Source organism: Pararge aegeria, chromosome 7 (assembly GCF_905163445.1).
Source record: "Pararge aegeria chromosome 7, ilParAegt1.1, whole genome shotgun sequence".
Classification (NCBI taxonomy): domain Eukaryota; kingdom Metazoa; phylum Arthropoda; class Insecta; order Lepidoptera; family Nymphalidae; genus Pararge; species Pararge aegeria.
Window position 1 is genome coordinate 4,607,592 of NC_053186.1, and position 22,246 is coordinate 4,629,837.

General features: G+C 36.1%; 1 protein-coding gene across 1 annotated transcript; it reads right to left on the minus strand.

Annotated features, from left to right (window-relative positions):
* Positions 1–9,144: 9,144 nt before the first annotated feature.
* Positions 9,145–22,206, minus strand: LOC120625250 (probable serine/threonine-protein kinase DDB_G0278901). Its single transcript, XM_039892255.1, has 12 exons — positions 20,937–22,206; positions 20,090–20,224; positions 19,625–19,747; positions 19,242–19,445; positions 18,322–18,402; positions 17,094–17,243; positions 15,619–15,792; positions 15,011–15,159; positions 14,282–14,500; positions 13,486–13,607; positions 12,734–12,837; positions 9,145–11,286 (listed from the first exon to the last, which is right to left on the minus strand). The coding sequence occupies exons 1-12, from the start codon at positions 21,517–21,519 to the stop codon at positions 9,692–9,694; spliced, it is 3,639 nt and encodes a 1,212-aa protein (XP_039748189.1). The 5' UTR covers positions 21,520–22,206; the 3' UTR covers positions 9,145–9,691.
* Between the last annotated feature and the right edge of the window lie 40 nt (positions 22,207–22,246).

Here is a 22,246-nt window from a genome sequence, read left to right on the forward strand (position 1 = left end):
TATTTTTTACCGTCTGAATAAAACGTTCTACTTGTCCATTCGATTGTGAATAGTGAGGCGAGGAAGTTACATGTTTGAATCCCCATTCCATAGCAAACTCTTTGAAGAAAGTTAAGTTATATTGGGGCCCGCACTCTGAAATCACCACAGTTGGAATTCCATAATGGCAAAAAATATTTTTTAAACATGTTATTATATGCATAGAATCAGTATACTGTAGTTCCACTATTTCAAAAAACTTTTATATATTATTTACTATAGTAATCTACTATAATTAAATAATTGACACCCTTTAGTTGGAACAGGTCAGTGCCAACTTTAACCCACGGACTATCTGGAATTTAATGAGGCTGCAACTTTTCTTTTTGATTCAATTTCTCATGCGCAAGACAAACATCACAATCATTTATTACATTTACTATGTCATTATTTATGCCTGGCCAAAATATCGTTTCTCTAGCCCTTAATTTAATTTTTTTTCAACCCCATATGACCAATATGTACTCTACTTAACATTTCTTTTCGTAATGATTTGGGTACCACAACCCTTTCATTTTTCCAAATAAGACCATAAGCAAACGACAAATCCTCCTTATATTTCCAATATGGTTTCACTATATGCAACACAGCATTTTTTTCGACCGGCCAACCCTTTTTAATGTACTTTGACAGCTGTTTTAATTCACTATCATTCTCAGTGGATTTTTGTAACGCAGCAAACTGTGCGTTTTCAAAATATTGCGTAAGCGCTGATGCCGCACCCCGCGTGACGGCACACACCTCGTCATAAAGACTAATTCGATCGCGTAGAGATAGAGCATAGCTACATCGCCCGCTGAGTGACTCTGAGCCTTCTTATGGGGCCCAACGCGGAGTAGGTATAGCAAATTAAGCCTGATTTTCATGATTTTACAACGTTTTTCCTTTTTTAGTAAATGGGAAACCACCGCATTCATAAAAAGCAACACCTCGCTGCAAAGAACACGATCTCTAAATTTCATCCCCTTCAACCTAAGGCGTAGGACAACTGCAACCATGCCCTTTATACCGGAACACAGCAAAACTGCTTGGCGGGAGTAAAAAGCACGGTAGTAGTTATGCACCTGGCCCAAAAAAGCTGTACTATTACTGAAATTGTCTAGTCTGATTTCCGAGGCACGAGGTTAATACCAGTTTTTTTTTTTTGATAAATAAGAAATAAATATTACGACAATACACACATCGCCATCTAGCCCAAAACTAAGCTAAGTGTTATGGGTACTAAGATGACTGATGAATACTTTTTATGAATAATATACATAAATACTTAGATTATATATATAAACACCCAGACACTGCTGAAAAACATTCATGCTTATCACACAAATATTGTCCAGTAGCGGGAATTGTACCCGCGGCCTTGGACTCCGAAAGCAGGGTCGCTGCAAACTGCGCCAATCGGCCGTCAACAGTATTAGACAGATAATAGGTAAAAAAAATACTCATTCACAACAAATTCGGTTTGTTCGGTGAAACAGGGAAGCTACAAACTTAACACGAGGCAAACATTGAGGTATTTGTTTTATTTGTATTCTGTCTTGACTCGAGTGAACGGTCTCGGCAGGTTCATAAGCGCGCGATAATGCGTCGGCAATATACAGGTGCTTGCCAGGCTTGTAGACTAACTTAAATGTATAGCGTTGCAAGCGTAACAACATTCTTTGTAAACGCCCAGGAGCATCTGTAATTGGTGTCTTTATTATACTAATGAGTGGCTTATGATCGGTTTCAATAATAACATTCGTTTTCCCTTAAATGTACGCATAAAACTTCTCGCATGCAAACACAAACGCAAACAGTTCTTTCTCAATTTGTGCATATCTCTGTTCAGCCTTAGTAAGCGCCTTGGACGCATAACATACCGGTAAATTATTTTGCATCAAGCACGCACCCAAGCCACTCTTACTCGCATCTACTGATATAACTATTGGTTTATTGACATCATAATATTGTAACACAGGGCGACTAGTCAAACAATGCTTAATATCCCGAAAACATTTCTCATGCCTTTCGTTCCAGTCAGTTTCTTTTCTTAATAACTCTCGTAATGGAAGTACCTTATCCGATAGATTAGGAATAAAATTACCTATGTAATTTAACTAAACCTAATAATCTTTCCACATCCTTTTTATCATTAGGGATCGGCATTTTGTAATCGCCGTGATATGACTGTCATCAGGATACAGGCCATTTTTGTTATCCTGTGTCCTAAATATTTTATTTCTTCCAAACCAAACTTACATTTCTTTTCATTTAATTTTAAATTAATTTTCCTACATCTTTCTAACACTCTTCTTAACCTTTCATCATGTTCTTCTTTATTTCTACCATAAATTAGCAAATCATCGATATACATGCACACTCCTTCTATGTCATCAAAATTTTCTATCATTTTTTTATGAAAGACTTCTGACGCTGAACATATTCCATAAGGTATTATTTAGGCTTGTATCTACCAAAAGGAGTGTTGAATGTGCAGTACAAACTACTCTGTGCATCTAAGGAGATATTCCAAAATCCTGAATAGGCATCTAGCGTACTAAAAAACCTAGCCCCTGATAGTCTTGATAGAATTTCATCCAAAGTTCCTTTAAATGTATTTTATATTGACCCGGTAAGCACCCTATTCTTTGAAACACATCTTTAAAATTCGTTACAAAATCCGGTTTGTATCGACATGACACTTCTCACTACGTCTAGTTCTGTGCAACCATAACGTCCTAATATCGGTACAGACTGAACATCACTATCTTAAATTCGAGCATATAATTCTTTACTTTATAAATCACATTTAAATATATCTTCCCTACGACGCATATGCTTGCACCAGAATAACCGTTTAATCTCGTGTTTGTTTTTAATAAACAATCCTGTGGTATTTGCAATTTTTTCAGATAATATAACGGTAAAACATTAACATCTGCCCCCGTATCTAATTTAAATTTAATCAACGTGCCACAAATATGTAAGCTAAGATTCCAATCACTGTTATTTATTGAATATATTACTCTATCATCAGAGTCCTCAATATAATGCACTCCACAAACCCGGGCAAAATTATTCATCCTTAAACACCGCGCACACTTTTGGCCGTAGGCTGGGCACTCAAACTTTTTATGCACTATTCCACAATAACTACACTGATTATTCGAACCCGCAACCGAACGCCACTGGCTCGCGCCACGGCCTCTGGTCGGCAGGGGGCGCTCGCGGGGCCCACCAGCGCGCTGGAAACGCGAATCCGCGCGATCGCCGCGCCCCGCACTCCATCGCTCGAACTACGCTGCTTCGTCGGGTACCTGGCTTCTTATTTGTCCTCGTGACGATGATATCTTCGACTTTACAAGTGCAATGTGATTTTGCATTTGTTTTACTTGATGAACATTATGCATATCTTCTCTTTCAGGCTTAATCTTCTCCGAATAGGTCCGGGATGCCACGGCAGCACGACAAATATCCATCGCCTTTTTTAGTGACAGGTCATCCTTTCTTAATAACCATTCACGAATGGCTGCACTATGACGTTCAATCGTTACGTTTTTGTTTTGAATTGTTCATCCAACTTTTTCCATGTTTTCAACAGTCGAGCATTTCTCTGGCAGCTGGTCTAAAATTTCTCGACACTGCTCACCCACCACGTGCAATAAAATGTTCACCTGTATTTCCAATGATTTTTTATTTATTTCACACGCTTTACTGTATATTTCGTAACTTCTTTTCCACTTGATCCACTTGTCATTTGCGTCCGATGCATTTTTGTCAAAACAAAACGAAGACGGCGGCGTCAATATACTTTCCATGTTTCCAGAGTTTTCTACTTTAATTTTAATTTCCCGGCTGCGCCATGTAAAGACGTGTCAATGATACACCAGCGTTAGGCATGTACTGACTTTATTCTTATAACTATGCACTTCATACATTATTTATTATTAACCCACCCTCACACTGGGTAGCAAGAGTAAATTTTTTTTTTTATATTACTAATTTCAAGAAATATTTTTCATGTACGCATGCCCTTTTTGTGCCAAAACTTAAATAACTTGGGAATCTCTAGTTACACATTCTTTTTAGATGACTTATGTGATCAAAATAACACTTTTTTTGCAAATTTCTAAAATTTTCTTATTACATAAAGTATGTAACTTATAAATCTGGTATAGTAAAAATGAGTAACTAAGATATCTTCAAAATTATACCTAACAAAGTCTAGAAAAGGATAAAGTTAAAGTGCGCGGGAGAACATAGCCCCAATCTGGCCGATGATGTGTGTCGTATTTCATGTTATTGTCGCCGCGTGGTGACGCCCGTGTGTGTCTTCCATGCTATAGGAGGAGACACATCCCCCGCAGATCGGTTGGTTCTAAATTATTCACCATCATCATCACATCAATCCATTATCGGCCCACAACACAGCATGGGTCTCCGCCGACAATGTGAAGGGGTAAAGGTCTTAGTCCACCAAGCTGGCTTAGTGCGGATTGGTGGACTCCACACACCTTTAGAGAACATTATGTAGAACTCTCATGCGGGTATGCTCACGATTTTGCTGGTTTTTTCACGATTTTTTCCTTTACCAATAAAGCAATTGATATTTTAATTACCTAAAACGCACATAACTTACTCGTAATTTTAAGTATTAATAAGTCTTCCTAAATACTCTAATGAATACCACAGCAATTGGAATGAAGTAGATGGATTAAAGAAGACAAAGTGTTAACACTTTGGCCATACAAAAGCAAAACTGCTAAGACAACTTTGTTTCTATAATTATATAGTATACAGAATGTGTCTTTGTCCTTCAAAAATATCGAACTAAAAAGGGCATATTTACCTTGACGCTCCAACACACAATTTCTCCGTCCGCGGCCTTTTTTTAAACTGACCAATTAGATTTTGTCGAGCCAATATTCAGAAATACGCACTAATATTACTAAGGTTAATTCGCCCTCTGGCTAATTTACTGGAATCCCTCCGGTTTTATTTTTTAAAATGATGCCCTTGTCATACCGATGCAACGGATCGATATCGTTATAAAGATGTGTTATCGACCTCTCTGGCGCAGTGATGAGCGTTGTGGTCATATAAGTTGTACGTGCTGAGTTTGATCCCCATCAGGGGCACTTTTGGAATTAATAAGGGATCCTTAAATAAAAGATATAAAACCTCTGTCTGACTTTATTAAAATAAAATGACAGCGAATCCTCCATACAAAATACATAAAAAAACTAAATAATAATAACTAAAATTTGTTTAAAAATAAACTTAACAATTAATCATGGCTAGTTAGGAACATAACTAAGTATATACAAATAAAATTGATCACAATATTTTCAAAGCAACGAAATTAATTACAATAAAAACAATACGTTGTACTCTTTCACAAAACAAAATGGCGGACGGCACACAGATTATGAAACCAATAGTATTATTTTCGATTTTTATTCTTTATTGTTACTTAAATAGCTTTTGACAAGCATTAGTGTTATAAATAAAAAACACATGTGTAGTCGGGGGATCCTCGTCAGAAACGCAGTTCACTCTGAGAAACGGAAAAAGTCATATTTACTTAGCACAATATGATGTAAACCACGGAACCGAACGACTTGCATGGAGGGAGCATTACACTTTTTCCTTACGTGACGTTTTCCTCTCACCGCAACTTCGTTTTAAAAATATCGAAACAGTTTTATAATCGATTGAACTTTCAACACCAGGCGATCCCTAGATAGTTTAAATAATTGTTACCTAATAATGGCACCTACATATAAATGCTACTTTTTTACTGCAAAAGTTACACTGAATAGCTCTAAATTATACAAATGTTTTTGTTGATTAAAAAGACTTCAAAATCTGTGCCTCGTCCTGTTTTTTATACATGTATAATAAATAAATCATACAAAGAGGTTTTGAAAATAAAAACAGAACGACTTAAATTTGTCTGGATATATGTAAACAATTATTCGACGACTGCACACAATTAGACGTTTAGTACTACAACTTTTACAAGTTACATCTGTTTTACTCGCGCCATTAAAGAATCAATTTATAAAAGGCGGCCGATTTTGAGCTCTCTTATTCGCACAATACACAGGCATGCTAATATTGCGAATGACATGGCACGACCAGGACCGCCCTTCATAAATGTAATATTTATTGGTGCGGGTATTTTATAAAAAATCACCTTCCGTATTAATGTTCGCTAAGCTCGAATAGTATTCGATTGACTTGCAATTTGCACACAAACCATTCAGAGTTTTTGCTGACACGCGCATACAGAAGCGTGAGTTTATCGATAGGCCGGATATTTATTATAAAAAAATTAAAAAAGATCCGTTTCTCAATGACCAATGACAATACGGTCTAAAGCGACAAGGTATATATCTTGATGCTAACAATAATTCTTACTCTTTTTCTGCACTAACGAATAATATCGATGTGACTCATTAAAGTGTATTAGTAATATAACTAGTGATGCAATAGTTGATTTCGGCTTAAAAGATAATTTGTAATGTATCAGGTTATTTTGAAAGGGGTAATTAATTAAAGTACTTTGTGCACGTGTAATGACATGACATTACACGTGTATTTGCTTTTACAATGCTTTTTTTTATCGCCATATTAATCCGTGACCTCATTTGACCTTATGCACAGCTACAGCTGATATTGTGGTCGTCACAGACTATATTCTTTATGACAACTTAGTAATTTCATAAAAGCTCTATACCCCTTTCGCAGCATCCTTGTATAAATACTAATACAATAAGGTGCACTCGGAAAAAAAATATATATAAAAAAGAACTTTAAAGTTAAGTTATAAAAATACCTGTAAAACGTCATACGCATTGAGTCAATTTAAACCTTTTTTTTATAGCACGACATAATTTAAAAATTAACAGTGTTTGTGTTTATTGTGCTTTAAAATATTACGATTTAATTTGACTCAAAAGCGGATTGCGTAGCGTATTAATGTGCTAGGTATTTAATAATTGATTCCATTGCGAACAGACTAAAGTAAACGATAGACGAATCGTTATTATCAAGTCCGGATAAAATAGATCTACAGTTCTTTACATACATCTGTAGACAACGCGGTTTAAGAATAAAGAAATAATATGTAATACAGAATGTCACGCCCGCGCTTAACACGCGACTTATCGCGGTTTGTCCCGTCAGGTTAGCCTAATTTTAGCTATAGACGCGCTCTGCTGTGCAGCCTCACCATATGTATTACCCACCTGGTGTATATAATAATAATCAGATATTCCGTTATTATTATTGTAAAGATACTCTTAAATATATTTCGGCTTTTACTCCGGGATTTTTCACTAAATTTTGCTTGTGTTATAAGACACTCGGCTTGTAGTACGAACTTTGAACGTATGTATCAAATATTATGACCTCGATCGTTCGCCGGTTCCACCTGTCTCTTTTCACTATTCTGTAATGGGATCAATTAATAATTTCTGAGGCACTTTATGATATACCAAATATTACTGCCGCACTTTTTATTTATGTTCAAACTCTTAAGACTTTTTACTAACGTGACGATTTCATCCCGTTTTAATTCAGGAAATATGTTCCAAGTCTTTAAAAAATCCACTACCACAGCAATTTCGGTGAGTTTAAAATATACGTCAAAAAAAATTATTAGGCAGTTTGAGATTTCAATAACATAAACCAAAACAAAATATTTACAAAATTATAACATAAACAAAATATTTTTTGCACGGCAGTAATATAAATCGGCAATATAAAAAAACACAAGAATCACAGATAGTGCGGAATGTAAAAGTAATCAACAAAAAAAGAAGATTTAAGTATCAGAAATAATAAAATATTATCTTGTACCTTAAATTACATTGTGTTTAATAAACTGCATGTTTTGATAATACTTATTATTTTTTATGAAATGCTACTTTTAAGCATTTTTCATTGTGAAATATATTAAATGTTAGGTCGTCACATAAAAAGGTATTGAAGGTATACGTTGCATTTGGTGGGCATTTTATAGAGAAGTAGTGTTTAAATAAGCTTAAAATTATTAGATTTTTAAACACGATAACTATTTTTCTCTTGAAAGTGAGGTAACAATTAGTTTTTTTTTCTAAATTGTATTTTTTTTAAATATAATAATCCTTATATTAATCTGTGTATATAGATCGACCATAGACAAATAGAGACAATTTATGTTATTTTTATCTACTTAAAAAAATAACAAAACCATTAAACAACTTTTATCAATTGTAAAAATAAAAATTGAATGGATGACTTACTAATAAATAAAAAACATATTACCAAATTACAAAGTAACCATCAAAAGCAACATTTATAGACTGCCAGAACTTTAAATCAAACGCCCTATTTGTCTATGGTAATCGAGTTACTTCTTTTTAATTCGAGTGATTCTATTTGTCAATGGTAATTAATTATTATTAATAATATTAGCAGAAACGATTAGCTATAAATAATCAAGCCAAAGAGACAAAGTTAATCATACCCCAACCACTAATACTATTTTCTTTTTGACAGGTGGGTTGTGTTGTCTGTATCGCATTATAACGATTCGTTAAATAAACGAAAAATTTATGTTACATTATATGCAATCATTCTTGTTCTAAGCCTACGAGTAACAAACTTAGCATTGGGGGGAGCATTACTAAACGACAAATAATTATTATCAAATTTGCCCTCATAAATTTGCATTTAAGTCATACAGTTTTTTTGTAAATTAATAATTTCTGCAATCACCATATGGTCCCATATGGTGATTTGTATCTTTGTAACCTTATGTTTACACCTGTAATCCATTATTCAATAAGGTCATACGACGTTGTCAAATATCGTATACTATGCAAGACTTCAGATTATAATTAGCAATATACAAATTATATGAATTTATTCTTGTATTTCTTTTACATTTCACTCCCACGGTATCCCTAACTTTACAGGTAGTCTCAAAAAGGAAATAGTTTTAATGGATTGAGTATAATAAAGCCTATAATATAACTATACACACTCTTAAATGCAATGCAAAATGACACAGATGAAATGAGCAGTTAAAATTCTTTTTGAAAAGGGTTTCGAATGATTTTTAAAATTTATATCTTTAAATTTTACTATTTGCCTAAAAGTTGGTTTTATTATTTGTCCATTCATTTTAATAAATAATCCAAAGTTTAAATCGGTATGCACCTAAAAGATTACGGCAATGTATAAATAATGAATGCAAAACCTTTAAAAAGAGTTGAAACCGCTACCAAGATGCAATCCAAAGAGAATAATATCACAATAATAAAATGACTTTTCCAAACATGTGTGAAATATCCATCGAAACATTACCGGCTGAGTATTGTTGTTGCCCGTTTTGTAATTATCGATTATATCGGTTCTTTTCGAATTGTACTGTATTTATCACAACCGCACATATATCAAGTGACACTGAATGGTAAAAACAAAAAGAGCTGTTCTAAGAAGAACCCCCAACAAGTTGGTTGTGGGCTTCTTCGTAGAGCAGCGCTTGAATCCGTTGCAAAAAATTAAGAAAAGAAACCTTATTAATTTAAAAATTACTTTAAAGTTTAATAACTCGACAATTTCGATCGAAAATTCGCACTTGTTTGAAGAAAATCGGTTGTACGAATAAAATTCAAATTTACAAACTATTCCCGAACATCATTCTATCGTCATACAAACTCAGTCTATTACATTCACTCGCCCTGCCTTTTTGCAGAGCCCTGTCTCTCCTCGCCCTTCTGACAGCGACGGGTAAATCCCCAGGAGTTTTGACTCTTCCAGCCGGATTTTGTAAGTTCACATCACTAGACGACGAGAATATATCGCTGACTTGTTCTAAAGAATGCTGCCGCTTAATTGATAGAGACTTTAGACATGGTTTAGGCGATTTTGGGTGTTCCGGTTCGGAACTACCCGATGGCATTAGCTTCAGAGCCGTAGCGTTTAACTCACCACTAAGGGCGGCTAAATAAACTGGATTATCTCCACTATAACCGTTAACTAAATTTTCTTTGTCGTGCGGATCGCTGAATTCGTTGTCGAAATTTGTGTATTTATTGTGGAATTTGTTAAAACTGAAATCCGTTTTTGTTTGTGTCGCTTCTTTTAACACCTCGTTTTTCTTTTTGTCGTCCAGATTTCTGGGTATCGCGTGCATAGTTATTTTTGATCCGCCATTTTCGGATAGCAACATGAGATGTTCGTCTTCTGATGAAGAACAGTCGGAGTTCAAATCGAACGGGCTTTCGACATTGTAATTTTCGTTTTGGCTGTTATCAATGTATTGGAGTTCCAAATTAATACTAGCTCTTGATGATCGACCGCTGTTTGAATTCGTTATTATTTTATTGTCGCAGCTAAGACGTTTTTTTATTGTAGAATCCTCAGATTCGGAGCTGCCTGCTTTGAAAATACTCTGCGAGGACATAGATGTTCGAACTGATCGCTTAAGGCTTTCAGAACTACCTTTCGAAGTTTTACTGTGATTCAAATCTGCTTGTATTACTTTTGGAACTATGACAGCGAAGATTTGGTTTCTCTCATCGAGGGAGGGTATTTCTTTAAACATTTTGTCCGTGTTCATCTCTGATTCAATTATCATTGTAGGAGATAACGTCATGTTTGGTGGCGACAATGTTCCTGGACCAAAGTTAAAAGCTATATCGTCGTTTAAAACCAAATTCGTCGGTCGGTCGAAATTTATATTACTAGGTTTATCAACTAAAGAGGTTTTAGTCTTCCCATTCTGCGTTGTATTACTAGAATGTTCTAATTTCACTTCGGTTTCTTTAGGTTTGAGTTTCTTTTCGAAAAACTTTCGTATACCCCATTTCGGTTTGTCTTTTTCATGGTGTAAATTAGTTTGTTTGACTCTGTCTATATCATGTGATGTAACATCGTTGGGTACATAGTCTAGTGGCCTTTGATACGATCTTATTTCGTTTAATCTGTCCGTATGTTCTCTTGTTTGTGCTCTAGTAAGCCTTGCTACTGATAAACAATTTTCTTCTACATTTTGTCGTCTCGGTTCCGGTACGGTGATGTCCTTGAGACTTTTGTGTATGAGTTCTACTGTGTGTATCTGTGTGTTTGTGTTTGTGTTCCGTTCTATGCATGCGTTTCTGCCTATGTGCGGGTCGGGATATAAGAGAGGGGTTGTGACGTCACCATTTTGTACTAGGGTGCAGTTGGAGTTTTTATCCGAATCTGGCGACGAGGGAAGCTCCGATGTAGCTGTATAAGAAAATTTTATGAGTTATCTAAAGCTATATACCCAAAAGCTGGCGCTTATTTAGCGTTTAGTCTAGCATTTAAACGAGGGGATTGAACCAGTGTTTTGGGGGCAATTATTTTTTTTGGCAGTCTAAGTGTCAGTGTCCAAGGTACAATCTATCTCGATTCTAAAATTCAGTCAAATTGGTTCAGTAGTTTTTGTCTGAAAGAATAACAAACATCCATCCATCCATCCATACAAACTTTTGCATTTATAATAGAAGGGTAAAATCTAGATATAAACTATGCGCATGAAAGAGAAGGTAAACGGCTAGGTGTACTTTTTTTGGAAATTTTATTCAGTGGTTTATTTTTGTTTAGGTATTGAGTTAATTAGGGAATAAATCAATTAAAATCTTTACACTAAAGTATTGGTAAAAGGTTATAGACAAAGACATAAAAGTTCAATTACATAATTTTGTACTTTTATGCTAACATGAATGTTACATGTAAGATTGCTAATATATTTTGTCTTCCTTTTAAACCCCCAAAAGAAGGGTTTTGCAACATAGCTCGCAAATGAGTGGACCGATTTTGATTTTATCTGTTTAAAAGCTGAAGCTATAATTTAAGAAGATAAGTTCAGGCCTCTGAAGATCATCAACTTATTTCCTGTATGACCATATTGTCTTATGCCCGTTTTCACTAAACGAAGGAAACACTTAAATCGGATGCCTAATTATTTGGGGTGATGCGTAAAGAAAAAAACAACTCTTATTGATGATTTAACGACGTCAGACGATCGTAAGTTACAACACCGATTCGGTGGTGCGTAATGTTTTATGTCGTAAACTGACACTTGACAGATGCAAAAAAATATATATTCTGGTTTTTATTAATAACTTTAAATCCGCACAAAAATGAAGAATATGATAATAAAAACACAAAATACCACACCTTGTGGCAAGAACCCATAGATAGGTTAAATTAGTCGCCTATTGAAAATCGATTGGTGAAAGTTAAATGTATGTCTGGGATACATCATTGATTAGGTGTTACTTACTTGGGCATTTCCTTGTTTGTAGTTAGTGAAAACGGGCCTTACTCTCTCTCGCAGATCCGATTGATTTGAAATTTGGTACAATGTAATTTCATTAAGTTTCAAAGTCGTTAATATATAAGCCGGCCTATTGGCGCAGTGACCCTTTTTTCTGGGTCGAAGGCTTTTGGTTCGATTCCCACAACTTGAAAATGTTTGTGTGATAGACATTAATGTTTTTCAGTGTGTGAGTGTTAAATTTATATAAGAAGTGTTTATTGTATATTATTCATAAAAATATTCGTCAGTCATCTTAGTACCCATAACACAAGCTACGCTTACTTTGGGGCTAGTTGGCGATGTGTTTATTTTCGTAGTATATGAATTTATTTATTTATTATTATTAAAAATTAACAGCTTGTATCTTACCAGGCGGATGCGGGTGTAAATTGTTGTCGTGTATAACCGGCCCTTGGACTTGCAACATCATTTTGAGCTCAGCCATTCGTTCTTCCACGCAGACTGCTGTTAATCTGTCAATCGAAATATTTCTACTGAACGCTAAATTGCTTGGGCATTTCTAAAACTAAAGCTACGAGGGTTCCAAACGCGTCCTGGTCTAAGAAGAAGCCCACAACAAACTTAGGCGGGAGTTTTTTTTTTGTTATCACCATCTCACAATGTCATTTTAAATTATTAGAAGAAGAACCTGGTTAGAGCAATAATTTACACCCAAGCTTTTTTATCGATTACGTTGTCCTTTATACTATAATAGGACTTTTCTGTAACCAGATATAGTCAGACCGTTAGCCCATGACTGCTATTTCACCTGGTAATAAATGATTTTGTATCTAACATGGTAGCAGATTAAGGTGTTAAAGGAATAGCAGTTATATTAAACCTATACTCCCTAATCAGTTTCTACGCGGCATCGTACCAGAACGCGATATAGCTAAGCGGCACATCTTTGTCGATAGGGTAACTAGCCACGACCGAAGCCTGCCACCAAACCAGACGAGAGAAATTTGGAAACAATAAATTTGTTGTAACCCGGGACCTCCGACACACATCGAAACTACAGCGCTCTCTCCTGCGCATGGGAGATCGTTATAAAACTAGTGGAGAGACAACATCAGGGCATAAAACCGTGGAGTAAAATGATTCGGGTTCTGATCTCTTACCTGGCCTCAGCATCATGGTCCCAGCACTCGTCGCAGGTGTCTGTGGCTATCTTTAGGGCGCGGTTTTCCGGGACAGGTCCCTTAGGGAGTGGCGGTCGGGACTTATTTCGGGAAACCAATGTCTGGAAATTAAGTAAATACAATATCATTATTAAAATGCCATAACCCCGTGCGCCGTGCCAAATAACACGATCGTGAACGAAGGTCCCTCGTTCACACTCATCACCTTAGCACCAAGCAGTAAATTATAAGCCCCGTAGGCTTATAATTTACTGCTTTCACTCATTAAACTGTTAATGTATTTAGGAGACAATCTATTTTTTTTTTACAATTTAGTATGGACGTACAATACAAGAATGAAAAGTTCGTGCAGATGACTACCAAGCGAATATAAACAACCTCGCACTGGTTACGATTTACGTTATAACTGAGAGTTCATTATTACTGTTCGAGTAACAAAAAAACCATTTATCTATTTGTTTTTTTATAAATTCAAGTAAAATTCATCAAATTGTGTGCAAATGTGTTTGTGGCGAGCTAAGGTGTGATTTTTCGATTGATTCATCTTTTTTGAAAAAGGAAAAAGCACTCAACTTCACCGAAACTACGCCAAACTTGTGCATTTCTCAGGCTAGTTTAACCATTAAAGACAATTTAATGTATACATAACTCGTTGGGTTGTCGTATGCTCCCATTCTAATAACTTTTTTTTTTTGGGATTGCATTTTTATCGCGAAGGAGGAGCTTCCCCTTGACGCGCTAAAATTCTAGATGACAGATTTAAAAGAATACTCACCTGCATCTGAGTCAGCGATGGCTTGGGTGGTAACCCATGGTGTTGGTAAGGGGGCGCGTAAGGGGGCACCCTAGCGTGGGCCCCTTTGCACCTCCACAGCATCTCCCACAGCACTAAGCCCAAAGCGAAGACATCTACAGCACATAACGCTGCTCGAGCGCCGCTTAGGTCTAGAGCGCCCTCTAGAGCTTCCGGTGAGAGGTAGCGTAAAGTACCAGCCTGTAAATTTATATATGAATTTATTTTTAAAACCCAGAAATAACACAGTAATATAACCGCTATGTAGCGATAAGGCCGTATACATTTTGTAAACTAGTTTTTTATATTTTTTCCTGTATTTTTATGTAGTGTACACTAAAAGTGTATTCATTCACAGCCGATATGCGCAGTGGGCAGCAACCCTGCTTTCTGCTTCCAAGTCCGTGGGTTCGATTCCCACAACTGGAAAAATGTTTGTGTGATGAACATGAATGTTTTTCAGTGTCTCGGTATTTATCTGTGTATTATAAGTATTTGTGTGTATTATATTCATGAAAATATTAATCAACAATCTTAGTACCCATAACACAATCTACGCTTACTTTGGGGCCAGATGGCGATGTGTATTGTCGTAGAATATTTATTTATTACATATTTATTATTCATTTATTCATTCATTCATTCATTCCTATAATGAAGGCACATCTTTGTTAATAGGCGGAAAATTAATAGGTAGAGTTTGATACTTACTTCAGTTATTCGACTGGGGGTCGAATGGTCCCTTCTCGGCAGCAACGGTTGAGCCAGCCCAAGGTCGGCGAGGCGAGCGGTGCCGTCGGATGAGACTAGCACATTACCGCTGTTGACGTCCCGATGTACCACACAAGGTTTAGTTGCCGCTGTTGGGAGAAACCAGTAAAAATAAACTCCTGAACAATGTATGTATACAAGGTGTAACTGAAAACCGAAACATTACTTCACCGGCTTTAGAGGTACATTACGATTCTTCGCGGAGTATAGCAAATTAAGCTTAATTTTTATTTACTAGATGTGCCCTGCGGCTTCGCCCGCGTTATTTTGGGGTGCAGCGTACTGCTACATAGTCTACACCTATAGTCATATATGAGATATTGAGATTTTTTTATTTTACAAATTTTTTTTTTTCAATGAAAAGTATACTATATTATTTCTAATACCACCAAGAATATGTATAAAAAGTTTCATGAAGATCGGTTCAGTAGTTTCCGCTTGAAAACGTAACAAACAAACTTACATTAACATTTATAATATTAAGGAGGGAGGGATACGCAAATAACATGTGCAAATATTCACAAAATTATGTTTATATAGTCACTCACCAGGTGTGTGCAAGTGCGCCAACGCCGCGGCTAGTCCGTGCGCCAGTGCGGCAAACTCGTGCCACGACAGCGGCGCCCTCTGCAGGCGACGCCGTAGCGACTCCGCACACAGTTCCAGTACCACCAGCTGTGACCGCCCGCCCGCCTCCATTAGTGACGCGCGACTGTCGCTGCCTGCAAAACAGTTTACGTGGATCTTATAATTGGACGGTGTTATGTAAACCAAAAGTTTCAACTAGTTATGAGCTGATAGACTTTTGACAATATTTGTTAATATTGTCAAAAGTCTATCAGCTCTGCATAAAACTGCCTAAAGAAGTGTAGACAAACCATTTTTAAGGACGGGGTGTTATAAGTACGACGCCCGAGTGCGTGTGTATGTGTGCGTGTGTGTGTGTGTTTGCGCGTGTGTTGGTGCGTACGTTCATGTGAACGAGCGTGCATGCGTGGGTGTGTGTCTGTGGCATCGTATTTCCCGAATAGATTAACCGATTTTAATTCAGTTTTTTTTTGTTTGAAAGGTGAATTAGTAGAGAAGAATGTCTTTATCCAATATGGCAGCTCCCACAAAATGATTGATTAAATATATTTTCCTCAACACGGGCAACAATTGAAAGGGCTTGACTAGTAGAATTCTATACATCATCATCATCATCGTGCACGCACAAAACTTAGAAAATTTAGAGGTGCATGTTTTGGGGTTCGAACTCGCCCACCCCAAAAGTGAAACCGAAGTCTAATAATTTTTGAGTAAACACTACTTACTACTGCTATATATGTCGGGATTATGTTTTTAATTTTTGAATTTTTACACAGTACATTATGAACTGTCTCCGAGACTTATCAGTGAAACCGAAAAACTAATACTTTTGGAGTAAACAACTGCCATATATCTAACTGAAAGAAATCCGTTACAGCCCTATTATAACATACGAAAAATGACTCCTGTCACTATTAGGTACGCGTGGCGTAGCGTAGGTACTATGCGCATGTCGGTTTTCTACATTCAATAGGGTTGTCATAAGTATACTGTAGCGATCTCCACAGAACTAGATGGCGCCACAAAAATCCTGCATCGCGCTAGCGAAGTGTGCACGAATAATGCCTATATATACAACATCCAAAAATGATTGATCGGACCTCGGTCCCCGAGCACGATCACCCGCTCGGAGGAAGATCTTCCTATTGTTACAGTCGAGCGTAACACCATGGCTCCCGTACAATACACTTAAAATATTTTGAATTTGTTTGTATGAAAAAAAAAAATTTGCTTCTTTTGATATAATATTTTTACAGGTCCTTCAATATTATTTCGTAATTCTATTACACGTTGTATATTATACTAAGTTCATACTCGCAAACGTCTCTCCGATTGTAGCGTATAAATCCTATACTAAGATTACTGAGCACACTTTTCCGCATATTAGCAATCACTCTCTTTTGTCGTCGGTTTTTAAAAACGGGACGTATCTTACCGTAGTACCGCAAAATGTTGGGATGCGCCAGATGTGGTATGGCATATACGGAAGCCTCCTTATGCCACGCGGATGGGCTTGAGTAGAGTTTTACGGCGACGGGGGTCGAGCCTAGACTGCCTCGCCACACGGATCCGAATTTACCTTGGCCTGAGGAAATTTAATCAGACATTAGGACATCCGCAAGAGGACTGGTTGGTTATATTGTTCGTTATTTTTATCTTACTATATTAGAATCTGACAAGACTGAAGCAAAGAATTTCATAAAATTATTTCACTTATCATTGCTTTTTAAAGTCTTACTTTAGGCTTTGTGTATGTTTTATACCCCTGTAGTACAATCTATTATGTGACCATATTTCTGACTAAATTCTCCAATATAATCCAATACTATGCTAGCGACTAAGGCTAGTAATCCAATTCTTACACTAGCCATCAAGGCTAGTAATACAATATAATGCTAGCCATCAAGGCTAATAATCCAATTCATAGCATCAAGGCTAGTAATCCAATATTATGCTAGCCATCAAGGCTAATAACCCAATTCTTACACTAGCTATCAAGGCTAATAATCCATTAGGAACTATGCGAGCCATTAAGGTTAATAATCCAATTCTTGCACTAGCCATCAAGGCTAGTAATACAATATAATGCTAGCCATCAAGGCTAATAATTAAATTCATACACTAGCATCAAGGCCAGTAATCCAATATCATGCTAGCCATCAAGGCTAATAACCCAATTCTTACACTAGCTATCAAGGCTAATAATCTATTATTAACTACTACTAAATTCTCCAATATAATCCAATATTATGCTAGCGACTAAGGCTAGTAATCCAATTCTTACACTAGCTATCAAGGCTAATAATCCATTAGGAACTATGCGAGCCATTAAGGTTAATAATCCTATCTTACACTAGCCATCAAGGCTAGTAATACAATATAATGCTAGCCATCAAGGCTAATAACCCAATTCTTACACTAGCTATCTAGGCTAATAATCCATTTTGAACTATGCTAGCCATCAAGGCTAAGAACCCAATAGCTACTATGCTAGCCATTAAAGCTCATAATCCAATGAAGTTTTTAGAGTCACAACAAACAGACAAACTTGACGTTTCAAAAGTACTTATATTAAAGCCTTCTTGAAAAAATGAAATTTATTTAGATTTTTTTTGAATTCTTACACTAGCCATCAAGGTTAATAATCAAATAAAAAAACTCACCAATGTGTTCTATAAGTGTCAGATTATCAACGCATAGTAATCCAGTCGCGAGGGCGTCTGGTCCGCTTCCCATAATTTCACCTGCAAAAAATATTAAAAATTTAAAAATGTATATGGTGGCTATATGGCTACATTGACATGGGAGTGGTGACTTGTGAGGCATACAAACTTACGTACTATTACTGTTGCCTTATGATTAGGAATGTAAAGTCTTAATCTTATACTAATATATAAAGCTGAAGAGTTTGTTTGTTTGTTTGTTTGTTCAAGAGAACGCGACGATCTCAGAACTACTGGTCCGATTTGAAAAATACTTTTAGTTTTGGATAGCACATTTATCGAGGAAGGCCATATATATCGTCACGCTAAGACCAATAGGAGCATAGAATCAATGAAGAATGTTTCAAAATCGTTTTTTTTTCCTTTTGAAAGATTCCGCTATGTGCGCTGCGTAAATAGTTAGTTTTGATTAAATCATGTATGACAAAGTTATTCTGCTTTAAAAGTGTACAAAAGCTTTTGCCTATATTTTAAGGTTGACTTATTTGCGGCCAAAGCTGCGAGGGACCGCTAGTTTGGTATAATTGCTGATTAAGCGTAATGTTCATTGCATATCATGGAATTCCGCAAATTAACGCCAAAATGTCAAAGTTAATCTTCATCCAGCTCAATACGTTTGCAGTAAACTATTCTGAATAATAGCCATTAATAGGATGGGGACCAGAGCTAAAATGGCAAGTGCAACGATTCTCAACTAACACTTATCTAGTCTGTTAAATAAAAGCACTCAGATTATTCTTCCCAACTTGATTGCAGTATACATTTCTGAATACTATTGGTAATATTCAGAAAGTATACTGCATATTTATAGGATGACGACCAGAGCTAAAGTCTGGCTAGTCTGTTAAAAACATAGTTACCTTTTTCCAGGTCAACTCCATCACTCAGTTCATCTTTATCAAGCTCAACACGTTTACAATAAACTTTGCTAAATACTATAGCCATTAATAGGATGGCGACCAGAGCTAAGATGGCGGATGCCACAATACTCGAGTAATTAGGATGTGTTGCACTCTCCATTGTTGATTCTGCTTTTATTGTGACCGTTTCTTCTTTAAGTGATGCTAGAAAGAAAGGAGTAACACAATTAAAAAAAAAAAAATACATTCCTCAAAGAAAACAAATTATTGCACCACATTTAATATATTCATTCTTGAGGGCTACAAAGTAAATAAGTAAATTGCATTTGGATGGATAAGTCACCGATACAAAGGCACCAATTCTGGTAATATCCAGTACTTACTAAAGTCAGCATTGCAGTAACTCTTGCTGCAACAACAAAATACACCGGCTAAGAGTTTAGACGTCACTCGAGTGCATTTGTCGCAACTGTTGCTGCCCTCTGGTTGAGAGTAGTGCCAGCAACCTGAGGAAAACAAAACTCTTGTCTAGACTTATCTATGGATGTTAAAAGTTAAATACCTCTTGGGCATTAACAACACATGAACTTTTGATACTATGAATAAAAAAATATTATTTGAAAATAAATTAGAGCCTATGTTACTTCCTGATAATTTGGCTTTCATTTGATGAAGAAATAGTTAAAATTGGTCCAGTATTTTCTGAGCCAATTAGGTACAAAAACAAAGAAATAAATCTTTCCTCTTTTTAGTATAGAAGTATAGATTTAACCACTACCTCCAACTACCTCATACATAATTATATCAAGAATGCTTGTGTGTCAAAATAAATAAACCTCATAAAATACCTTGTCCCAAAACTGTGATGTTGCCTTCACTGTCGTGATTCCACAGAGTATAGCAGTATGCTTCAGGATCTGTGCACTGTTCAACCTGTACAACCTCACCATTTGGGAGTGTAGTCTCAGTTAGAGTACCTGTGTCTGTAAAAAAATATTGTTTTGTGTAATATAACTGCAGTGTAGTGCCTGAAGATCAGAATACAGTTGTCGTCACCCCTCCTCTTCACACAGGTTTCGTATGAACCGACTAAGGGAATACAACTGAGAACGGACAGCAGCATCTTCTGTGCTATACAACCAGCATGGTGATTATTGTCAAACCCATTGTAAGAGTCCTTTAACCCAGTAGTGGACTATTTAGACTATTGATGTATTATCACTGCATCATTGATAGTTGTACTAACATGCCGACTTGTATTTTATTACCACTATTTAACATAGTTAGTATGGATCACAACATCCTGGGTTTTATTTCCAAGTCACATTCAAAATTATCACACTACTCATCATGTATTTCTGTTAAGCAATTCTCAGGAGTACAGTACAATTTAACTAATTGTTATTATGTTGTATTGCCTAGGGTAACTTCTATCTCTATTTATCTTAGGCTGAGTTACGTCAACTCTTCAGGATCTTCTTGCCACATTCTTAAATCCTTCTCACCCTAAACATTTGTAAATACGAACTTCATTATAACTTTTAGGTTGGAGGCACTGTTATCCTCAGGTTTTGGAAGGTAACTCCCAAAATATCCATTCACTTTTTAGCCAACCTGATGCATTTACAGCATAACTTTAGAATTATAAAAAAAGGTATAAAGTAAACTAAAATGAGATAGTATAAAAATACATACCATAAATTTTATTCTCAACCACAAACTGCTCATTCTCATCTTCTACATAAGACACTGGAGTTACACTCATGGCAACACTCTCTATTTTATAAAGACATGTTATGGTCGAGCTGTGTGTAGTAGGCTTTTCCGTGATTACAACTGCTGCCTTCACTTTGGTTTTTTTTACCTCATTGCTCAATGAATTCTGGTCTTTACCCGAATTTTTATCATTCTTATCAGTAATGATGTTGTCTCTCACAGATTCAGATGCCAACTGATTAAAATCCTGGTCATCATCGGAGGTAGTTAAGAAATCGTTTGAATTTAGAATGTCTACACTCCTTTTCGCGATCAGTTTCGGTTCGTCTTGAGTTACCGGCCAGTACGTCGCATCTTGGCTGTTCCATTGAATAGTTCTTCTGTGGTGATATTTAGTGAACGTTCTTACGTAGTGTGCCGGTTTCTGGTGGTGTATGCTGTTTCTAAAGTCCTGTGATTCATGCGGCCTAGACGTCAGGACTTTTGCCGTAAAAATAAACAGGAATAACACCATACATTTAAGTAAAGGCGTTACACGCTGAACTAACAGTCCTTCCATCATTTTGACCGAGTTAAGGACGTACACACCCTACAATTCTACATTATTATCGATTGCGATTTAATTTTAGGTCATTTAATGCAACCTAATTGCACTTAGGTAACCACTGCATAATATTGATTTTTGTAATAACGTAAAACGTGAAGCATAACGCAGTCACTTTAATGCGGCACTTTTTTCCAAAATCCTAACACACTGCACATAACACAAGCCTTAGATTCAAATTGGCAGAGTTGTTTTGTTATAAAAAAACATCAGATTGCTAACGAGTAGGAAATATGAATAGTTTATTAATTATACGTAATTAGTCACATATTTGTACTATTTGGTCTTGTTCATGAAAGTAACAGGTGTAAATCTACCATTGATGTCGCGATATATATGTCGTTAAACGTTTTAAGTTAAATTTCGTTGTTAAAACCACATCGCGTGGCAATTTAACATTGAAAAAGTGATTAAAATTTGGATCGATCGTGTGTTGACAAACACATTTCACTTGCCGACATATTGATATCACAGATTGAATATTGATATCACCCCCGAATATTATACTCTCTGGAAAACATTTTAATACCAATGTTGAATGTTAAGGAACTGCTCTAAGATACTTATTTTAACCTGGTTATCATTATTATATTACTGTATCTTTCCAACAAAAACAAGGGCCCATTTATTTGATATGTGACTAGAAACAAGTAGACACAAGGTATAAGTTAACTATCACATGATA

Excerpts from the sequence above, each read along its gene's own strand:
- LOC120625250 (XM_039892255.1), bottom strand. The coding sequence starts at position 21,519 with ATGATGGAAGGACTGTTAGTTCAGCGTGTAACGCCTTTACTTAAATGT. Across the intron at positions 20,225-20,936 it reads GGTTGAGAATAAAATTTATG|ACACAGGTACTCTAACTGAG; the intron begins GTATGTATTTTT and ends ATTTTTTTACAG. Across the intron at positions 12,838-13,485 it reads GACCATGATGCTGAGGCCAG|ATTAACAGCAGTCTGCGTGG; the intron begins GTAAGAGATCAG and ends TTCGATTGACAG.